Source organism: Procambarus clarkii, chromosome 17, assembly GCF_040958095.1.
Source record: "Procambarus clarkii isolate CNS0578487 chromosome 17, FALCON_Pclarkii_2.0, whole genome shotgun sequence".
Classification (NCBI taxonomy): domain Eukaryota; kingdom Metazoa; phylum Arthropoda; class Malacostraca; order Decapoda; family Cambaridae; genus Procambarus; species Procambarus clarkii.
The window spans coordinates 40,122,368-40,146,243 of NC_091166.1; the positions used below are offsets into that span (position 1 = coordinate 40,122,368).

The 23,876-nt window shown below is 38.9% G+C and overlaps 1 protein-coding gene and 1 long non-coding RNA gene across 2 annotated transcripts; one reads left to right on the forward strand and one right to left on the reverse strand.

The window, feature by feature from the left end:
• Nucleotides 1-3,684: 3,684 nt before the first annotated feature.
• On the reverse strand, nt 3,685-15,244 carry OXA1L (OXA1L mitochondrial inner membrane protein). The gene is made up of 10 exons (XM_045765552.2): nt 15,109-15,244; nt 13,789-13,971; nt 11,921-12,131; nt 10,933-11,121; nt 10,450-10,593; nt 9,520-9,605; nt 8,220-8,384; nt 6,411-6,518; nt 5,344-5,509; nt 3,685-4,378 (listed from the first exon to the last, which is right to left on the reverse strand). Exons 1-10 carry the CDS (start codon nt 15,217-15,219, stop codon nt 4,221-4,223), a joined length of 1,521 nt encoding a protein of 506 aa, XP_045621508.1. The 5' UTR covers nt 15,220-15,244; the 3' UTR covers nt 3,685-4,220.
• Nucleotides 15,245-18,193: 2,949 nt separating this feature from the next.
• Nucleotides 18,194-20,678, forward strand: LOC138365521 (uncharacterized). The gene is made up of 3 exons (XR_011228871.1): nt 18,194-18,355; nt 18,489-18,678; nt 19,295-20,678. It is a non-coding gene; the product is annotated as an uncharacterized lncRNA (long non-coding RNA).
• Nucleotides 20,679-23,876: the final 3,198 nt, after the last annotated feature.

The window sequence follows — 23,876 nt, forward strand, 5'->3', positions numbered from 1 at the left end:
TTTATCAAAGACGGATTCTTGCTATTACCGATTCTCTCCGGCGGCCTCCTCTTCGTCTATAATTGGAATTGCCAGCTGCAAGCATTGTACCAGCGTACAAATTTACTAATTTTTTTGTTTTATCGTCAGTTGCCTTGTGATGGGCTGTGCAACTTTTCTTCCCGTCGTAAATGTTCAATACAAAACACTGTTGCCTTCTCCAGTCTGGTTGTAGTTGGCCGGACCTGGGGACGAGACCAAGTTGACATTAGGATGTCACGTTTAAAATAACTAGTACTGCACAATTTGTGTTACGCAAATTGTGTTCATTAAGTCAAACAATAGCAACCTTCTCTACCGCCCACAAAAGGAAATGTGGTGCACAACTAGTTAAACTATGGGTGGGAGTCCATTACCGAAATAAATTAAGACAAATATGGACTGGAGACGCAGTGGTACCTAAAGCTTCAGATTCGCTTAATGCTGCCATTTAAAAAAAAAAGAAGTAATATTATTGTGCAAACAATTAAAGAGTAAATTAATGATTGGTATTTAACAAAGTTTTCAATTTATGAAACTGACATTTTAAGTGCCATGTTTATAAAATTGTGAAATTGAGAGTCAAGTAGTAACATTTATAAATTTTAAATATTGTACGTTAAGATTCTGATACGTATACACACACATACCTAGGGTATCTCACGCTCGGGTAAGTAAGCGAGGGGCAGGTAACCTTAGAAGTTCTGTGGTCAGCGTGCGGAGGCGGGGAGGGGGTTTTTGCTACTAACTGGTACTTTAAGGCAATTTTACGATTAATATCTACGACAGGAAGTTACATAACGGGGGAGGGGGGGGGGGTTTCTACCACATACAGCTAACCTTTAAAAGACGAAGCTGGAACTGTATACCGAAAGTGAGGTAAAATACACTGAAGTGTGTTTTGATGATGATGATAAAGATTAAGCCACCCAAGAGGTGGCACGGGCTTGAATAGCCTGTAAGAAGTGCGTTTTCTCTCAGCCTTCCTTTTATATCCAGCAGCCAACCAAATCCGGGCGCTGACTGGTTGACATTCACCCTAGAACTCACTCCATTGGTTAACTTTTTGCGAGTCTGAAGTGTCAATTATCAATGGCTAACAGCCACTCCTTCACTTCCCCAAATACGAACGAGTCTTTAACGAACCAGCAATGATCCCAAGCTTCAATGTTTGAAGTTGTTAATTTTAAATCTAATACACACATCAAATACAACAATCTATTGTAAACGTTGCAACACAACAACAGGCACAACAGAGCAACATTTGCAATAGAAATCGTCCGTCAGTTAAGAACTGTTAATGGCTGCTCGACAACTACGATATACAGTATCTGCAATAACAGACTAACAAACCCAACAACCATAGTGTCTGACACAGCACTGGATGATGTTAAATATTTGCTTTCAATTGACTTAAGATATTGCTCGTTAATGACAAATTGAGTGATTTTAACTTATTGAGGTGTGGACATTTAGGCTTTATAATAACTATTAACGTCAAGGATGACATTGTTCAGAATATTATTCTGCACAAGAGGCTTCCTCGACGATCACTTCTTGACGCCGGATGGGTCCACGGCGCTCCTCTCGTCTTCTAAACAAGACTTCCCGTGACCTTCCTTGGTCTTCTTGTCTCCGTCTTCCCTAGGTATTCCTCGAGCGCCTGGAGTATAAGTCTCAAGACGAGTCTTATAGGATGTCAGGCGGTTCCCAGCTCCAACCTGTTCATTTCTGCCTGTTAGAGCTGTATGTTTACCTCGAGATTTATAAGCTTATAACTTGTCTTATCGTAACCTCCACCTCAGACGACAAAAGCCAGACAGTATGGAAGGCAACAAAGACAGTCTCGGGGTACTAAAGAGCATCTACAACGACGAGATAACATAATATGTTATATTATCTGTCACGTGACACCAGCCTCTGATTTTGTGCAGGGATATTCCTGGCCCACTAAGTGTTGCTTGTTTCTGTTTTACTTGGGCGGAGTATGAGTATTTATGACTCGTATGGTCGCTTTAGTAAGATTTTGCCCTGTGTTTAACAACTTCTTCTGCTCTGTTGAATCTAAGTTGAAATCTTAATGGGTTTGTAACTGTACACTGTCCAGCCTCTGATGTTGATGCCTCTCAAGTCTTCCTACTTGGGAACCTGTACACTGAACATTGCTACCTTCAATACTGCCAGTGAATCCTAGGGATGGTTATAGGGTTCACAAATATAGTCACTGGATGTGTATGGGGTCCACTACCACCCGTAGGATGGGTATAGGATCCACTACCAACTGTAGGATGTTAATGGGGTCCACTAACAACTGTTGGATGAGTATGGGGCCTACAGGATGTGTATGGGGGCCATTACCACCCATAGGATGGGTATGGGGGGTCCACTGCCTGTGTGCAGTGTGCAGTAGTGGACCCCATACCAATACTTTGGATGGTTATGGACCCCATACTCATCCTATGGGTGGTTGTAGGCCCCATACCCATCCAACAGATGGTTTTGAATCTCTTACCCATCCTGTAGGTGGTAGGGGATCCCATACCTATCCAGTGGGTGGTAATGAGCCCCATACCCATCCAACAGGTGGCAGTGGACCCCATACCTATCCTTTTTGTTGTGGTAATAGACCCTATAAACATTGTGACTTGTGAATCTTATTATCCATCCTGGTTATCTTGAGATGATTTTGGGGCTTAGTGTCCCTGTGGCCTGATCCTCGACCAGGCCTCCTTTTTGTTACACACCCCCTGGAAGCAGCCCGTAGCAGCTGTCTAACTCCCAGGTACCTATTTACTACTAGGTAATAGGGGCAACAGGGTGAAAGAAACATTTTGGCCATTTGTTTCCGCCTTCACCGGGGACTGAACCCGGAAACTCAAGATTACGAATCCGAAGCGCTATCCACTCAGCTGTCAGGCGCCTTAGTTGCAGTAATGTACCCCATAGACATTCAGCGTCACATTGTTATCTATTGACGTTCCAACAATCCATCCTCTTCGTTTTTCATAGCATACACTATTGAATATAATGTGTCTAAATCACAAAAATTAACGTGATGATTATATTGTATATAAGGTTTGGCAAATGAATCATTAGTATATGTTATAATTTATGAGTGCTTATTATAATTGACCGAGAAGATTTCCAAGATTTCGCTTAAGCGCTAACCTTTAACAGGATGCACTGTAGAATAATGGCTTAAATCATGGGTTAAAACAGTTGACACAGAATGGAGACATATATTAACCTTTTTTTCCAACTGTTTTCAGTAGAGTAAACTATTGTAGTAAAGAGAGGATTCATCTGTCAACAGCTATCATTTTTGCTGACAATCAATGACACTATATTCATATATTTATAATATGTATATATATATATTTTTATTGGTAGTAATGAGTTGTAAAGATCGTAACATGCCAGGAATGAGGGAAACCATTTACAGCATCACTAGACCACTTCATAAAATAATGTATACAGTAGTTAGTATCCACTCATTGAAAAGATATTTCTTTGACTGTGTTCATGAACATAAGGATATTGTTTTTCATATTAAATCACAATAATACTGGAAACATCCACCTTTTTACATTGGTTCATAAGACAGCAGTAACTGAACCAGTGACATAAGCAGCATCTCTAAGTAATGGGATAAATGAGAACACTTCCCCGAATTATTTTTTTTTTAATATGCAATAACATTTATATATTAACATCAAATACTGTAATTGTATTTACAAAAATATTTACCATACATGTAATATATACATAAGAACCAAATTACCAGTAAATAGCCTACTAATTTTAAATGAAACAATGACATCTGGCAATATAGCCATTACTTAAAGTGGATACCACTATAAAAAGTTAGATAATCCACAGTTTCTGCAAAACAGGTTGATACTATAAATTCTAAATACTGTACATATACTGTACTGTATTCTAGAAGTATTTATATTTTGTTTAATTTTATAGGATATTAAATTGGTCATAAAATTTAATAAATTCTTTTAAGATTGTTAATAATTATTGCATTATATTTTTACTAAGTAATACTGTAACCTAGTAGAGAAAAGCATTGTTAAACTTTACCAAAACGAATTTTTAATAAAATGTTTTGAAATCCCACCACAGCATCTCCAAGGTGTTTATCTATTCACAGCATTTCTTCGGATTATAAACATATACTTAATAAAGCAATTTAATTATTTGTTCTTCATTTTGGCTTGAACATTAATGACTCTTTTAGTGGGATCGTGTTTGTATGTTCGGATAATAGGCCCAGCTCCTGCCTTTTTGAATCTTATTTCATCATATCCCTGACGTTCAGCAATTTCCCTTGAAATCTGCATGTTCTTCCAAGCTGAGGAAGATATAAGAAATATTAGTGCCATCTTTATAGAAATGTACTTTTAGATTTCATGCTCTTTTATGAATAAAAATACTGTAGAAAGGCAGACTAACTGTAACAGAGGCAAAGGAGACTTAAGTCTCTGCTGAGAATAATGGTTGAGATGATGCAGTCATAGGGAGATACAGTACTGGAAAAACATAAAAGGAAAGTAGAGGCAACAGTAGATACAGGAGCAAGGTGTTAAGATTTGTAGAAAACATAAATGAGTAAAAGGTATGTAAAGGTGAGAACATACAGGGGAAACAAATCACACATGGTAGGAGGAGTGGAGAAATGAAGACAAAAAAATGGTGAGAAAATATTAAAGGTTAGGGTAAAAAAGAAGAGGGAAATTAAGGAGAAAGGAGTGAATCAAGTGAGCAAGGAAGGAAAGAAATGCAAGAGAAAGGCAGAGACAGGGAACAATATCTGGAAAGCGGGAGAACATACATTTTTCCAGATTCTTAGTGCTCTCACATTTTCTTAACATTCTACATACACTTCCAGATCAACTCTCAACACAGTCACTAAATTATACCATTCTTCAACTTCCATTACCTTTTTCCTTTTACTAACCCTTTTTTTTTCCTTTAACCACTGCACTGCACAAAGCACCTTTTGAGAGTTGTGCTTTTTTTTTTAATTAGGCTATATTTTAATGTTTTCATTACTCTGAAATTAAAACAACAAAAATATGTTCTTGACAACTGCACTAAGAAGTTTTTGCAGAAATCAGGTACACAGTACAGTGGTTAAATTTAAAACATCTGCTTTAATCACTTATTTTCCGCCCTTTTCATTCTTCTCCTTTAAACGTTTTAAAATGAATTATTAACGTCTTTTCCCTCTTATCAAATTGTCTCCTAAATACCCTTTTTCTTGTCTACCCAGTCTACCACAAACACTTCTATAACATCACAGAAATGAAAACTTACATTCCTTGAAGCCTTCTATTGGTCCTTTCTTCTGCTGAGGAAGTGTCTCTTTTTTATGAGTGACCATTTGCTCAATGTTGAAATATTGCCTTACAGATGGGATCTTGAGAAAGCCAACTTGGATCAGCGAGAACATGTTGGTGGAGACCCAGTAGCACAACACGGCCTATAACAATGTTATCACCATTACAAGGTCAGTTATAAAATAATATTGTAGTATCATATTAGTATAAAGACATCTAGTCCTGCCTTCCTTTTGAAGACGACATGTAAACAATAACTTTGCTACTCGATCATCCTTAATCTATTCCGCATATCCTCCTTTCTTTCTTTATTATGCACCCCCATACCCATCCTGCCCTGACTTTTAACATTGGTATATTAATTTTCCATACCAAGGTATGGAAGGTATCAGGAGAAAACACCAAGCCATTATGACTATATAGCACTTGAAAAGGATATGAGGATAAGATTTTAGGATAGGATGGAGGAAAGGAAAAGTGCCCAATGACTTGGATGGTCGGAGATTGAACTCCAACCTGTAAGAATTGAAGCTGTTGCTCAACTATCCAGTGGTTGGGCATCTTATATTTAACACAATATTTTGTATTAGTTTCCTAAATATATATTGGTGTATTAAAAGGTAAAATATAATCACAAGTATTTTCAGCAAATGTTTGTCAATAAATACACGAATAAACACAAATATGTACAGTATTGTGATCTTTGATGATCACACACAACTCTATGACCTGCCCTTCTGGAGCTATCAATTAGTTCAAATAATCAAGGTTACATAATATATATTTTTAAGCAAATTGGAGTTGATTTACAAGTTTGGTAATAGTTTTCTTTTGTATGTAAATGTTTTCATCACGTTTAAGATTACTTCAATAATTTCTATCCTATAATGAAGGATGGTAAATATAAAAACATCACCCTTTTTAAATTAGAAAAGTATAACAAATCAAGTGTGCAATGTTACTAAATGCCCTTTCCGGTAGCTTCTCCCTTCCCCCCACTATAAATATACATACATATATAGTACGAGAATAAAAATTACTTGCCGCAGGAAAGTTTATCGTGAACGGTAGGATAAGCAATGGCAATCCACGCAGGAAATACTTCATAACCTGCATGTTTTGTGCACTCAGTCTAGCACTATCTGTTCCAAGCTGAAATTAAACATCAAATACCACAAAATAAATTAATACACAAGACTCGACACTAGTGTGTATACCACCATTTTCACTGCACATATTATACACTATATACTATTGTGATGAAACAAGTTATGCCTGAATTTGAAAATGATGGAAAAAGAATTACAGGAAGTGGTACTAAGGAACTTGTACCACTACAGTCTGCAAAATATATTGCTCTCCATAGATTACTTTATTTGTTACAAACAACAGGTACATTTTTTAATCCTTTCTACCACATTGTCTCCATAACAGCAGCAAAGAAAAAAAATCATATGCAGAAGCACCCAAAGGATCAAAGATAAGATCATAATATCAATTATGATATAGAGGCTGTATGAATCAAGCCTGAAACAAACTAGACAACCTGAAATGACAAAAATTTCTTAATATTTTCAATCTCAAAAGGCAAATACGAGATACATGTTAAAAGAGAAGGGAAGGAGACTGAAAAACAGCTGACAGGGATTCTCACTAAACACAGGTTAAGAAGACCATCAAAGGTGGACAAAACTACCCAGTTAAGGCAACATTTCAAATAATACCTCTGTGAAGTATAAACTGGCAGGGGTAAAGGAAATTGTAGGACTGAGGAGTATTTCACAAGCTATACATTGCCTAGGACAAGTCTAAAGGGAAGGAAGCTGAAATGTCAGGCCAGGTAGGGGAGCCTCTTGACAGCAAAAACAGTAGACTACCCAATGTAGCAAACACCAGCTCATTGGAACAAGAGGGAGTAACTACATCAATGCACACTTTCGATCCTCCAGAAAGCATAACAAAATGGAATGTCTGACCCTTAAGCAAAAACAAAGCTGCCCAGTTAAAATGAGTAGCATTAAAATTATGTAAACACATCAAGACAGAATTATAAACAAGGGAGCAGAGCTACATGGTTCCAGAACTTATGGCACATATCCTCACAGTAAGAGAACTGATTAATCAATGGAGTAGATAATGCCACTTTCCCTACATAATACAAGTAACAAAATTATGATAGTGGGGGGGAGGGGGGCAGGGGCAGTAAAGCCTTAGAGCACCAGTTATGTTGTGATCGAAAGCAAAGTATTTAAAGAAATAATGCACCAGGGTGACTACTTATTGTGTATGTCAACAGTTCAGACCATGAAAGTAGTGGCAACATTCATTTACAACTAAATGCAAAAATGTCATGGGAGACAATATGCAAATGCAATGAACCCTGCTTCAAGGTAATACAAAAAGAAAATAATATTATATATATAAATTCAATATATAAATTTTTTTGTACATATTTATTAGTATAAAACATGCTGAAAAAACACATGGAAAAATAAGATTTCTGAAAGCATTTTTGCCTTCAGACCATCCTCAGAGTAAAATAGAACATTATGCATGCATGTCTGGTTAATTGGGATCTGTCACCATTAACTAGAAGCTGTGGTTACTGTCTGGCAAAAAGTAACAAATATATTCTTACGGAACATAGCCATATAAGCCTTTACAAGCTATTTCACCATAAATAAAATAAGACATGCAAGGTTTACAACATTTACTAATCCCAGCACCAATAAATGACATGGAAAAAGCGATTTCACTAAAATAGCACAGGTATGCCTCGGTGACATTTGCCAACAAGTAAAACTTTTGACATTACAGTAGTTACATACTACAACCAAAATTTACAAATTATACCTCTATTGTGGCCAACATGGTGATTGATGTAACAATGGGCAGAAGGTAATAAGGGTCACAAACAGTTAGGTCAGAAAACCAGAAGAGACCCCCAGTCTTGAAGCTTTCCAATGGCAAATTAGCCAGTCGTCGAAGTCCAATGAACACCGAGATAAAGATGGGGGCCTGAAAAGAAAAAAATGTATACAAAAGTATTAAACATTATTTGACTATTTAATTCTCTCCATTGATAAGTTATTCAGTCATAATAAAATAAGAACAAAGGCAAACTGCAGAAGCCTTGTTTCCTCTTGTAGGATGCCACCTATCTGTACCTAACCAAACTAATCCCACATCAATAACCAGGTAATTTTAGAAGCAACATTTCTCTCTCAAACTGAATACAGTACCATGATTGGCTAGAAATTACTTGACCAAATTGGCAGCAAGTTAATCTGGATTCTAATCTGGATTTGTCAGATGTACTATCAGGAAAAGCTTTCCGTATTATTGGGTGACCAACACTTAAGGGTTCCCAGTGCATATTTATTTGCACTTCATCAACCACCCCCCTACCCCCCCCCCAATTTATTTGATTTAGATTTTTAAAAACTTCATGTGGAGTTATGATGCAAAGTACAGTAGTGGATGGGTAAAGTGATAGTGTGTGCTGTTTATGTATACAATCAGTCCATTAACCAAAAACACTTACATAAACAAGCACACACACAAATTCACTTTTACATTCTTACACTCACTCACTCTGTTGACATACATGAAAATTTTTATGACAGATGAGGGTGGTAATCAGACACAATGTATCAGATTGGAGAAGTGTTACTAGTGGAATACCACAAGGTTCAGTTCTTGTACCAGTAATGTTCATCTATATAAACACAGAGTACTGGAAGGATATCACATCATGAGCATAGCTCTCATCCTGTTATTTTGTGTGTAATTACCTAATTAAAGTAACATTTTAAAAACAATAAATACTTAAAAAAAAAAAAAATTTCATTGCATATATGGAAGGCAGCATGTGGAATAGGTTCATGATATTGCACATGCTGTACGACAACCTTTCAACACATGCTAGAAGACTCAAGTATACTAAAACGTTTTCCATTTTACATCAATACTAAGAAACTATACATTTTGGTGAAAATGGGGAGAAAACATGCACCATAAGTAATCTGGTAGCCAAATGTTTTCAATGTCACATATGATATGTTTCAAGTCTATGAGTCTATGATATGGTAAACAAAACACTCCCTACACACAGACATATATGCAGGAGACCCAAATTTTACAAAAAGCTTACCTGTGCAAGAGGAACAATTACATTCTTTAATGGATTCATGTCCTTCTCCTTCATAAATTGCACTATCTCTTGACCATATCTTGCAGCTGATGAAAGAGAAATTGCACCTTCAGAATATGTAATCTTTCACAACTTAGTACAAATAACTACAAAATATGTAAATAACACAATACCTCTCCAGGACTATAGTCCATAATGATAAAATGTTGCTGTGAAATTTCCAACCTTAAACAATAAAGCTGGGTGACAAACTTTTAACACTTTAGATCGCCGGGCGAGCGAGCACCAGACCACCCCAAGGTGTGCTGCGCATTCCACGGTAGCACGTGGTTTTTGAATGTTGGTTTTCACCCTTTTTCAATTTTGTCACATCAATTCTCATCCTAGGTCATTCATTTTGGTATCAATGTGTTTGCAATAGAATGCCCTGTCCCTGACAATGGAAGTTATTATTTGCCAACATCTCCCTCTCTAATACAGTACTCTCACCTCAACCCACAATGACCTAGCTGTTGTGATGGCTGAGAATCAAGCAAAATAATTTTTCATCTTGTTCGTAACTCCAGCCTTATGATTACATATAAACAACGATGCTTCGACTACATTTTAGATTGTTACTCCTCAGATAAATTCAAAGCCTAAGCCCTAGCCTCAATTACCCAGAGCATAAACCTCATAAACAGAACATAACAAAGTTATGTAATACAATAATCAACAACTCATCTGTGCAGTGGCAGCTGCATCTTGTTTACCCCAAGACATTTGGCCATTAGCACAAACAGCCCTTAACCTAACCTCTTCCACTGACCACAGGGGTTGTTAGACTTTTTGCACCAGCATAGGTGGGCAATAGTGTTACCATATCCCTACATCACATCATATACAAATAATTCAACAAGATAAAAAAACTGATAATGAATTTATAGTTACCAGCTAATTGGTTGCCATAATTCCTGGCCTCGGTCATCTTCATTTGAAGGATTTGGAGCTGTGGCATATAGTTATTCATCTTGGCAGCATTTCTTTGAGCCAATATTACCAATGGGAAGAGTAGTGTACGAATGACCACCGTAGCTGTGTGAAAATTGGGCATTTATCTTATATTTTATGTTTATATAATAAATATGGTTACAGTGGGTAAGATATTGTGTAGTTAATATGCTTAAAGTGATGAAATTACTTTCTAGTGAAGATGCTTTCAGTGATGAAGATAATATGTAGTGAACATGATGGATAAGCAATACTGGGCACCCCTATCATTTTGTACATCTTATGACGTTATGATTTCACAAGTTATCAAATATCGACATACTGTAATTGATGTCATATGTAGCAAATATTAGTGAATTTCTCATTGGACAGGCACTAAACACTAGAAAACATTTATAATTGGTTTCATAAGACCCTTCTTACTCAGAGCAATAGCACCCCACCAAGGAAGGTCTGCAGATACATGTAGAAATTCAAGACAGTTCTGGAAGATACCAATTGGGCTCCAGCCACCTAAGCCAAGACTTTGAAATGTAGATTCACCGAGTGCATTTAGAGCAGGGCCTATAGCTTCTGGAGGTACTGGAGGTGGAGGGATGTAAGTTATCGAATCTGAAACGGAAAATATATTTAAAAATGAGCTCTATAAACAGGCTCTTGTGGTAGTTGTCCATCATATAATAGGATAAAATATATATTTCACTCGGTGAAATTCACCTATAGAGCATAGGAAATATTAGGGTATGAACGGTAATGCGTTTAACATTTATCCGATCATCGTTTTAAGAAACAGTAAGAAAAACAGCCGGTGCCTTGGAAGGCCACTGAGCATAACTAACAAAATTCTATGGTTCATTTTCATTTTGAGTTTCACATGAAAAATATAGAAAACTGGGTGAAAAATGCCCTCCCCCCAAAAAAATTAATTTCAGAAAATACTGATATCACACAAAATCCATAATTATATAATCTAGATACAGTATCAAAGGTGTACCTGTACTTGCAGTTTAACCCAACTAAGCTCTTTTGCCAAAGAAATATAGAAGAAATACAGAGTACCCTATACTGTATTAATGTGAAAAAATATAAATATTCTCCAAATTCTACAGGAAAGATACTGTAATAACATGTATGGTAGGTGCAACAAAACGGGTACAATTTGTTTACTAAAATCATTCCAAGCTGAAATCTAATACAAAGAAAAACTACAAAACTTATTTGGCCAAGTGTCAGCGTATAGTTTTTCATAGTAATTGGTACCAAACAGTTCTTGGGCCAAACTCTTTCATATATGACTGTTCAACTGTACATAGTAAGCCGAATCCATGGGCATACACCAAAGTATTATACAAATATGATTTCAAATTAACATCTAATAAAAGTTAAAACCTAAAAAATCAACTCAACTAACCAAATGAGGTGTGTGATGATGCAAAAGCTTCACCAGCAACATCTGACATTGAGTGAGTAGTAGCATCATCAAAGACTGTGTGACCCAAAGTTGCATCAGGCACTGAATGAATGGCTGTACTCGTATCTTGAGAAAGTGTGTCAACACCCATGGAATTGGATTCAATGATCTCTTCATTGGAATAAGGTGATGCAGCATTCACAAAGAATATCTGAAAAAGAAAATAATGAATATATAATCATAAATGTCATGAATAAGCCCAAATTAATAATACATGAATAAGTAATTTATTTACAATACTGTATTGTAGTGTTGTAAGAAACTATAAAATGTATATACAAAACCCTAAGAACTTTTGCAGCTCTATGCATTAAGTATAAAATATTCCAGATGCACATCATCTGGGAAAATAAGCCCTTCATGCTCAAAATTTTAGTATGTAGTACAGACAGTTATTAATTTGGTCAATAGTTATGCTCTTTAAAAAAAAAAAAAGGGGTGCAAATCAAACTTAATAACGATACAGTCGGGCTCGTTCTCAACGCACAATCGAGAATTCCGAGTTCGAATCTCAGACAGGACAGAAATGGTTGGGCACATTTTCTTTTACCTAATGTCTCTGTTCACTTAGCAGCAAGTAGGTACTCAGGAGTTAGTCAGCTTGTTGTGGGGTTGCATCCTGGACTGGGGATGCAACTGTGTTACCCGACACGGTGAATTATATTTGAAGAATAAGGTTTTAATATAATAGTGCTTACCAGCCTGACTATGAATTTGCATAATACACTGCAGTATATTACTGTACCAAGCAATTTGTATGCCATCTGTACTGTACTGTAAATGGTGTCATGAATAAGTTCTGTGCAAAATTTGTTAATATAACCTTATAGGCTAGATGTAATCAGTTCCTCAAAAAAGAACCAATACTGTATTTGTTTTTTTAAATAACAACTGAAGAGAAGAGCTTGACACTTAGCATCAATATATTGCTGGATGGAGGAAATTATCAGGGGGAACAACGCCAAGCCATTACGACTATATAGCACTGGGAAGGTGTCAGGATAAGGATTTGGGATGGGACAGGGAAAAGGAATGGTTCCCAACCATTTGGACGGTTGGGGATTGAACACCGACCTGAATGAAGCGAGACTGTTGCTCTCCTGTCTAGCCCAAGTGGCTTAATATTGCCACTTGGCAATATTATTGAACGCATTATGGTATTTGTTCTATGTAACGATGCAGTATGTAATGGTAATTAGGGATGGCTATTTTTGGAAACCTTTTTTTTTTTCTATTTTCTTTCCTCTTTCTGATGCCTCCATACCCCATGAAAATGCATTAGTCGGGTAGTGATGGTAATAGAGGTTAACAAAATTCGAAAAAATTACAACAAATCAGAAATTCCTAGTGTTCGAATACAGTATTAAGATGATGTGCATATTTTTCAACTATTTTTATTAATCTAGTACTTGTTCTGGCAACTTTAGGACCATAATAGGCTTCAGTGACAGTCGGTTGCCAGCCTACGCACACAACGGCTGCAGCAAGGATAGCATCATGCAAGTGTTTTGGGCTGATCTTTGATACCCAAGCTCCCCTCTCACCATATACAGACAGCCAGATTTTGGTCTTGGCTCAAATAAAGCAACTATCTAAACCCTCCAACCATTTGAAGCATTTCTACTCTTCCTTATATTTTGCTTATGGAATATCAGGAAAGCAAGTCGGGCAACTATAATCATCAAAGCGCTTATAATTTTTACTGTTAATAAGGAACATATATAAAATGTTGATCAAATACACACACACAGACACGCAAAAAAAAAAAAAAATCAAGTTATTGTTATTACAAGAGAAATATTACTTACCTTATGTAATATACTGCTAGCCGAGCTGTTATGTCTGACACTGGATCTGGTAACTTGTAATGCAAGTGGTCTTACATTTAGCCCTTTTAGAAATAACTTCGATGAACCTCCACAGTGCATCCATTTGTTTCTTTTAGATGATGTACCAGTATGATAGCTTGATGATGATAACCAAGAACCAACCTGCAAAACTTGTTTATTTAATATTGTATAATCATTATATAGGTATCTAAACCTATAACTACATTTATCTAGAAATTTTTACTCAAAGCAATAAATAAGGCTTATAATTAATGTAAAAATTCCTTTTCAAAGATCAATAAACAGCCAATGCTGGAACCCATCCCCATACAAAAATCAAATCACACCACAAATGAAAAACAATTTATCAACATTCCAGTAACTGCCATGCATCATATAAAAATGTGAATTGTTGAAGAAGGATGGCCTATGGGCATCAATTTCAAATCTCAATATGCAGAGCTGATATTGAACCAAAAAGGCTGATTAATTAGTTAAGCAGATTCCACTTTTTGTAGTAGTTATACACACACTGCTATAACAAATGTTCAAGAGATGTGTAAATATTGAAATCAAAATGATCTGCTATTAGAAACTTTAGCCAAATATCCCCAGTTTGTTAATTGTAGGTAGTAACTAAGTGATTGTAAGCTATCCACCGCTGCCCACTGGATGGGAGGCAGTGGCCATGATAAACGTATCAATCATGACACTAGCTCTCCACATACGTCAGTTGCTTAATTTAGAAACTGTACTTGTGGTCGGTATTGAGGCCAAAGTTGATGTGACGAAGTAATTTGTTGTTTTAACTAACTTGTTTAGCTAAATAAATTTTGGGGGTTCAATCCCTGAGCTCATTATGTGGCTCTATAAACCTTTCCACAACTTCCCACAGGATGGGTAAGGAATGCATAATAAATGAAGTAAATTATAATAACACACGAGCTTTAATTTATTTATTTATTTATTTATTTATGCATATACAAGAATGTACATAAGGAATGTGAGGATACAAATATGGTAATTACAGTCTTACAGTAATTACAGTAATGGCAAGTGATAAGTCACTCTATACATACGACATTGCTGTTGGACGGATTTCAAAACCTACCCACCCTTACCAAACCTAATCTCACGTAAATCAAACATAGACCAACCTAAGCTAACGATATATAAGGCCTGCACACTCAGAAAACGAGCATAGTCGAAACGTGAGCATACACCCTGGAAATACACAATGACGGGAAAGCTCTCAAGAGCCCCGTGGTAGCGTGGCATGTATACTTTTTTTCAACTCACCCTAATAGTAGTTGTGGAGGCTGTGACAGAATGGCGTATCATAGAGGAGTTACCGTGTACGAGACATTTTTTCAGGTAGCCCGAGCCGGTAGCTCGTAGCGCCGCCGCCATCTTTGTTGTGGTGGGGGATTACGGACTTAGATTATAACAATATAATAAAAAAATTAATTGTAACAAATCAATTTGAGGAATCTAAAATTAATATAAGCAGATTGTCTATTTAGGCGCAATACATTTATTACCATTGAATTTTTTGGTAGTTACCCATGAAATGAGATCACCAGAAAATGAAGTATGAAAGAAAACTTTTTTTAAAATATTGATTATAAGCCGTTTTATGCCTATATGAGAGGCAAAACCAAGACCAAAAAGAAACGAAATCTGGTTCACTGCACATATCTGCAGTTTGAAATTATAAATTTGTATACCGAAAATATCCTAATTACTGAAAATGGCGATGGGTCATATTTTACCCAAACCCCCGTGCAGTTTAAAAAAATGGTAAATATCGGAAATATGACTCATGAGCGAAATTTTGTAGCCGAATTCTGGCTCACTGAACATATATGTAGTTTGAAAATACGAATTTAGATACCGAAAATATCGATGGGTCACATTTTACCCAAATCCCGCTGCAGTTTTTAAAATGTCGGAAATATCGCATATATGATTCATGAGCGTTGTTATGAAGCCAAATTGTGGCTCATTGCACATATTTGCAAATTAAAAATGCTAGTATTTATAGGGAAAATATCCTAATTACTGAAAATGTCGATGGGTCACATTTCACCCAAACCCTCCCTGCAGTTTTCCAAATAATATAAATATTGGAAATTTAACTCATAATCATTAATTTGGCTCCGAATTCTGGCTAACTGCACATATTTGTAGTTGGAAATTACGATTTTTTATACGAAATATATGACAAATACTGAAAAAGGCGATAATTCAAATTGTACCCAAACCCCCCCGGAAGTTTTGAAAATAATGGAAATATCGGAAACGTGACTCATGAGCGTAATTTTGCAACCGAAATGTGGCTCACTGCACATATATGCAGTTGGAAAATACAACTTTTTATACCAAAAATATGCCAATTAGTTAAAAAGGCGATGCAATGGATACACATTCCTCCCCCCCCCCACTCCTGCAGTTTTCCAAATATCGGAATTATCGTAAGTCTGACTTGTGAGCATAATTTAGGAGCCAAAGTCTGGCTCACCGCACATATTTTCAGTTTGAAAATATGAATTTTATACCAAAAATATGCCATTTACTGAAAATGGCGATGAGTCACATTTTACCCAAATCGCCCTGGAGTTTTCAAAATATCGGAAATATTTGAAATCTGACTCATGAGCGTTATTTTGCAGGCGAGTTCTGGCTCACTGCACATATTTGGAGTTGTAAATTACGACTTTTTATATGGAAAATATGGCAATTATTGAAAACGGTGATAGGTCACATATAACCAAACCCCCTGCAGTTTTCAAAATATCGGTAGTGTAACTCATGAGCGTTATTTAGGAGCCGATTTGTGGCTCACTGCACATAGTTACACTTTGAAGTTACAACGTTTTATAGCGAAAATATGATAATGTGTGTGAAGTCGGCGATGGGTCCCATTTGACCACCTTTTTTGTCTAATTTCCTTGCTCTGGTGTTTGGATTGTGTGTTTTGGTTGTTCTATGTTTTACTTGTTGTGCTCATTGCTTTGTACATATGTTTTAATGTTTGGTGCTGTGTTCGTATGTTCTTTGTTCTCTTGCTTGTTTATGTACTTGTTGTGTTTATGTACTTGTTTGTTATGTAGTCATATGTTTTCCATATTGTTTTCGTGTCACTTTCTCTGTTTTGTTTTATGACTTGATATGTTCCGATGTGGTGTGTTGGCGCCCATTTGTATTGTATTTATTCCGTTTTATAAATAAAAAACAAAAAAAAAAAAAAACAGTCCGTTGTGGACCATTATCATGTCGATTGTGATGAAAGCGAAGGAGTCAGGGGTATTTATTTTATGTTATTATTTGGTGCATAACAAAGCCTAAATTAGATCAAATTAAATGTTCAAGTTGTATCAGCAGTTCAATTATCGTCTCCCTCCCCCGGCCAACTGACGGCTGGGTGGACAGCGCTTCGGATTCGTAGTCCTGAGGTTCCGGGATCGATCCCTGGTGGACGGAGGGACAAATGGGCAAAATGTTTTTTTTACCCTGATGCCCCTGTTACCTAGCAGTAAATAGGTACCTGGGAGTTAGTCAGCTGCTACGGGCTGCTTCCTGGGGGTGTGTTAAAAAAAAATGCCTGGTCGAGGACCGGGACGCGGGAACACTAAGGGCCGAAATTATCTCAAGATAACTCCATCCACAATATAGTAATGAATATTACAATTACTTATGTTGTTAATATAAAATAATATTATTATATATTAAAGTTCAAGGCATAGGTTAGGTTAGGCGTTTAGGTTCTGTTGGCAATAATATGTAATTGAACTACGTGGATGAATCATTAATAGCATTGCGATTCGAACAGAGGTCGTGAGCGAAGCACTGTTCGAGAAATGTTCGAACGTCATCACTTGTGAGGTGAATGTAAAATGTTTGTCTTTATAAAAATGTGGATTTGGTGGCTAGCTTAATGAGCATGTGTCATTTATTTATAAGGACGGACAGTGTAATACATTGAAGATATTGTCAGAAGTTCCAAAAAGTGTGTTGGGCTTAATCTACCACCCTGTCAATGGCTAATAACGTTACTACAATAGTTTACCAGGGATACTTGTAGCCCTAAACATAGTCCATGAGTAAAGTAAACTCAGTGTGTATACACCGAGAAGCTGGGTATAATTCCTTACGGTGTTAGGGTGATAATTCCTAGCCATTTCAAAGTTAATTGAAATAATACTCATGAATTATTAGGGTATCCAACTATGTCGAGCTGACCAATGAGAACCAAGAGTACAGCTAGGGAGAATGTGACGTCAAATTGAAAACGAGAGACGTGATTGGTTGTTGAGTGCACCTGCTGGTAGAGGAGTAACGCAGTGGAGCGTTATTTTGCCCCTAGAAGTTGAGTAATACGGTTGTCAACTTTAGGGGTGTGTTAGTGGTCTGTGACTCTAAACCCTGTTGTGGACTGAGGGTCACTGGGGCCCACAGACCCCTAGTGTACACTCGATAAAGTTACACCGTCAAAACACGATTATCTAGGGGCAAAATATATATAATTTCAAAGTTATATCTCGGGGTATATACGGCGTACACTAGTGTTTTTTGGCCGTATATACTGCGATGACTTCAGTGTTGAATAGTCTTTTAAGTCTTAAAATGTTTTTTTATTTTTGAATGACCTAATGTGATGTTCACTTTCCCTTCAATAGTCTGGTGTGAGGCTGCTGGAACCAGTTACATATACAGCTGTGACTATTGGGACCGTGAAACTTCATTGGTGGTATAGCGCACTTCCGGTGGCGTTAACGTTATGATGGGAACATATGAATCATCGTTGGAACTGTTAAGTCTGAACTTGACGACCAGAAGCGGCTGGCTGAGATGTCTCCGGTGGCGCAGGTGAGTATTAGTTCTAGGTTAAAAAAAAAAAATCTAAATGGAAGTGGAGGTAATTATGGTGATAGTGTAAACCAAGTAACTTTGATCAGTTACCATAGGAGGATGGTGCTGCTGCTATTATTCCTCCATGCCGAAGATAAGGTAGTTAAGATTTTAATGGATTTTAGGTGTAATTGTCAATAGTTTACTTAAAGAAAACATGACTTCGCCTATATTTATGGAAGGGGTTCAATTTGGAGCTTTTGAGGGAAGGCATTAAATTGGGGGTTTTAATTTCCAGTGTACGTAGTCTGAGAATAGGTAGGTAAAGAGGTCAGCATGTACTCGTCCAGTTGAAGTCTTTGTATAAATGGTAAGCCTAAACTTAGTATTAGCTAGGCCCCCTCCGCTTTTCGTTCAAGGTGGTGGCAAGTTAGGGTTGTAAATCACTAGCAGTCACCTTCGTAGCAAGGTTTGACCTAGAATCGTTTACCCCCCCCCCCTTATAAACCGTAAATATAAATCTCCAGTATAACGTATTTAATAAATGTAGTAGTTAGGCGAGGTATAGGAGTAGTTCATTGTTGAGTGAGGAACATTAAATTAGCAAGTGGGGGTAACTTTTATCTTGTTGCAGGTTATAACTCGACGTAGATTGGCTGCAGGACCTCCTCAGGGGGTGAACGAAGACTGAACACAATAGTGTTGTATTCCTGAAGGCAGTCGGTGGAGGATGTCTTACCTGTACTACCTACGAAGACTTGGATAGGTTGTACCTTGCTTCATATTAAAGGTGAGCCTGTGTTCAAAGCATCTAAGCTTTGGCGGGGTCCATGTAAAATATAGTATGGTAACATTGGAACGTTAAGCTTGAATTGGGCCAAATCTTAGTACAATTGTCCAAGGTGAGGCTGTAAGAAGCTATAACGTAAATGTGAACGTACTATGAAATTTGAAAGCTATTAAATGCGTACCCTAAATTTATGTTGAATGTTTAGGTAAGTGCTTATGAATAATGTTAAACATTTTAAGCCGTTGTCCAACCCGTACTGGACTTAAAACCATTCCATCCAGGGGTTGACAACCCCCAGATGCATAAATGTTAACATGATCTACATTCCACGCGGGAATGTTATCCAATAAAATGTACATAAGTGTAATGCACAATACACAAGTGTATTGTGCATATATAGGTGTAGGTTAGGTGTTATGGATGTTAAGGTAGGCGAATATCTTACGTGGGTGAAGCATTTATGGCGTTGTGGTTTGAAGAAAGTTAGTCTGCTAAACTTCCAACACCTCATGCTTAACTGTAGTGTGTTTCATTCCTACAGAAGTTAAAATATAGTTTTTTCATGGTATTCAAGTACCTAGGCATACATAAGTTGGCACCGTGATTGTGTAGTACCCAAAAGTAGGCAGGACGTACATCCTCATTATCGAATAGTTCCCTTTTAGTAAGAATTGTATAATTAGTTTATATATAGGGGCTGGAGTCTGTTCATGAAAGTGATATAAAGGCTCGGTTAGAAAAGTCAATAATGGCATGTACTGTAAACTGCCATGTTGCAGGGACAACTGGCCGTTTTGACAGTAATGGTCATTTGCGAATAGCAAGAGAAGCATGCCTATTAATGCGGCTATTAGTTACAATTCAGGGTGCATGTATATAGTGGAAAAGGCTTAGTATCATGATGAAATTTACCTCAGGTCTAAAGACAACCATTTTACCCTATTTGTTAGTGTTAGCATTATTAGTGTACAGGGCCGAACAGGGCTGTATATTGAAGTGGCGGGCACAAAGCTACAAGCTTTGCCAGATGTAATAAGTAGTGGAAAGTACGCGTATGAGGTGCGGTTTTGCTTGTTTGACGGCGCCAAGTATGTGTACTTTCCACTACTGTAATAGATTAGTACGTTGGTTTGATGTATGCAGTTAAAGGTGTGATGTAATGACATCGTGTCTACTTAAAGCACGCTGTTACTGATACTGATTTGAGTCGAACGTTGTGAATGTTATATTCCCTCCCTCCACCCCCCCCCCCCGTCCCTTGCCCCACAAATGCCATTCCACATTAATGCATTGTATTATTTCTCCATTGAAAACATTTGCAAATTATATAGTCTTAGTCTGGATCTATGAAAATCTGGTGCTACAGGTGTAAGTCATAAAGATGTGGTGACATTTTCTGATAATGAGGGCCATGTTTAGTAAAGTGTTTTTGAACACGCCGTTAAGAGTAGCATGAAGCGTAGAGAAAGAGAATACTGAGAAACGAACATTACTGGATGGTGACAATTGTCAGTTACGTCGTCTGACAATAAAGGCTTTGTGAGAATAATAGAATGATGGCTGTGAGAGTGATGTACACGCTGAAATGAGTGTAAACCCCTCTACCACTTAGGTTATTTCTGGGGTACGGTAGAATGTAACCCCAGCCTGGTGATAGGAATGTGTATAGGGCTTTCTATGTAACTAAGGCAAGGGTGACCCAATGAGTGGGTGGTGGTATAAATGATGGGTGTGGGGTTAGGCAATTGACTAAGTTAATGAAATGTAAAAATAATTGTACCGAGTAGTATGGTTATATATATTTTTGCAGCTGGCGGGCAAAAATCGCGCGAATTTCGCCGCTACCTGCCAAAAACCGCGCGATTTTCGCCGCTAGCGGCCAAAAACCATGAGACTTTCGCAGCTGACGGGCAAAAAGCGCGTGATTTTCGCCGCTACCGGCCAAAAACCGTGCGATTTTCACAGCTGGCGGGCAAAAATGTCGCGATTTAAGCCGCTACCGACCAAAAATCGCGCGATTTTCACCGCTAGCGGCCAAAAATAGCGCGATTGTCGCAGCTGGCGGGCAAAAATCGCGATTTTCGCCGCTACCGGCCAAAAATAGCGCGATTTTTGCCGCTAGCGGCCAAAAACCGTGCGATTTTCACCGCTAGCGGCCAAAAATAGCGCGATTGTCGCAGCTGGCGGGCATAAATCGCGATTTTCGCCGTTACCGGTCAAAAATAGCGCGATTTTCGCCGCTAGCGGACAAAAACCGTGCGATTTTCGACGCTAGCGGCCAGAAACCATGCGATTTTTGCAGCTAGCGGGCAAAAATCGCGCGATTTTTGCCGCTACCGGCCAAAAACCGCGCGATTTTCGCCGCTAGCGGCCAAAAACCATAAGATTTTCACAGCTGGTGGGCAAAAATCGCGCGATTAAAGCCGCTAGCGGCCAAAAATCGTGCGAATTTCGCCGCTACCGGCCAAAAACCGCGTGATTTTCGCCGCTAGCGGCCAAAAACCGTGCGATTTTCACAGCTGGTGGGCAAAAATCGCGCGATATAAGCCGCTACCGGCAAAAAATCGCGCGATTTAAGCCGCTAGCGGCCAAAAATCGTGCGAATTTCGCCGCTAGCGGCCAAAAATCGCGTGATTTTCGCCGCTACCGGCCAAAAACCGCGCTATTTTCGACGCTAGCGGCCAGAAACCATGCGATTTTTGCAGCTGGCGGGCAAAAATCGCGCGAATTTCGCCGCTACCTGGCAAAAATCGACCGATTTTCGCCGCTAGCGGCCAAAAAAGAGGCCTTTTTCGCCGCTAGCGGCCAAAAATGGGGCTTTTTTCGCCGCTAGCGGCCAAAAATCGTGCGAATTTCGCCGCTAGCGGCAACAAATCGCGCGATTTTCGCCGCTAGCGGCCAGAAACTATGCGATTTAAGCCGCTACTGGCCAAAAATAGCGCGATTTTCGCCGCTAGCCGCCAAAAACCGTGCGATTTTCGCCCCTAGCGGCCAAAAATCGGGCGATTTTTGCCGCTAACGGCCGAAAACCGCGCTATTTTCGACGCTAGCGGCCAGAAACCATGCGATTTTCGCAGCTGGCGGGCAAAAATCGCGTGATTTTCGCCGCTACCGGCCAAAAACCGCGTGGTTTTCGCCGCTAGCGGCCAAAAACCGTGCGATTTTCACAGCTGGCGGGCAAAAATTGCGCGAATTTCACCGCTACCTGCCAAAAATCGACCGACTTTCACCGCTAGCGGCCAAAAAAAGGGTCGATTTTCGCCGCTAGCGGCCAAAAATCGTGCAAATTTCGACGCTGGCGGCCAAAAATCGTGCAAATTTCACCGCTAGCGGCCAAAATTTGCGCGATTTTCGCCGCTAGCGGCCAGAACCAATGCTATTTTTGCAGCTGGCAGGCAAAAATAGCGCGATTTTTGCCGCTACCGGCAAAAAATAGCGCGATTTTTGCCGCTAGCGGCCAAAAACCGTGCGATTTTCGCAGCTGGCGGGCAAAAATCGCGCAATTTAAGCCGCTACCGGCCAAAAATCGCGCGATTTAAGCCGCTAGCAGCCAAAAACCGTGCGATTTTCGCCGCTAGCAGCCAAAAACCGTGCGATTTTCGCCGCTAGCGGCCAAAAATAGCGCGATTTAAGCTGCTTCCGGCCAAAAATCGCGCGATTTAAGCCGCTAGCGGCCAAAAACCGTGCGATTTTCGCCGCTAGCGGCCAAAAATAGCGCGATTTTTGCCGCTACCGGCCAAAAACCGCGCGATTTTCGCCGCTAGCGGCCAAAAACCATGCGAATTTCGCCGCTAGCGGCCAAAAATCGCGCGATTTTCGCCGCTAGCGGCCAGAAACTATGCGATTTTTGCAACTGGCGGGCAAAAATAGCGTGATTTTCGCCGCTACCGGCCAAAAACCGCGTGATTTTCGCCGCTAGCGGCCAGAAACTATGCGATTTTTACAGCTGGCGGGCAAAAACAGCGCGATTTTCGCCGCAACCGGCCAAAAACCGCGCGATTTTCGTCGCTAGCGGCCAAAAATCATGCGGTTTTCGCCGCTAGCGGCCAAAAATCATGTGGTTTTCGCCGCTAGCGGCCAAAAATTGGGCGATTTTTGCCGCTAACGGTCGAAAACCGCGCTATTTTCGACGCTAGCGGCCAGAAACCATGCGATTTTTGCAGCTGGCGGGCAAAAATCGCGCGAATTTCGCCGCTACCTGCCAAAAATCGACCGATTTTCGCCGCTAGCGGCCATAAAAGGGGCTATTTTCGCCGCTAGCGGCCAAAAACCGCGTGATTTTCGCCGCTAGCGGCCATAAAAGGGGCTATTTTCGCCGCTAGCGGCCAAAAACCGCGTGATTTTCGCCGCTAGCGGCCAAAAACCGTGCGATTTTCACAGCTGGCGGGCAAAAATCGCGCGATTTAAGCCGCTAGCGGCCAAAAAT

Excerpts from the sequence above, each read along its gene's own strand:
- OXA1L (XM_045765552.2), bottom strand. The coding sequence starts at position 15,219 with ATGGCGGCGGCGCTACGAGCTACCGGCTCGGGCTACCTGAAAAAATGT. Across the intron at positions 11,122-11,920 it reads ATCATCACACACCTCATTTG|ATTCGATAACTTACATCCCT; the intron begins GTTAGTTGAGTT and ends TTTCCGTTTCAG. Across the intron at positions 9,606-10,449 it reads TTATGGCAACCAATTAGCTG|CTGCAAGATATGGTCAAGAG; the intron begins GTAACTATAAAT and ends CTCTTTCATCAG.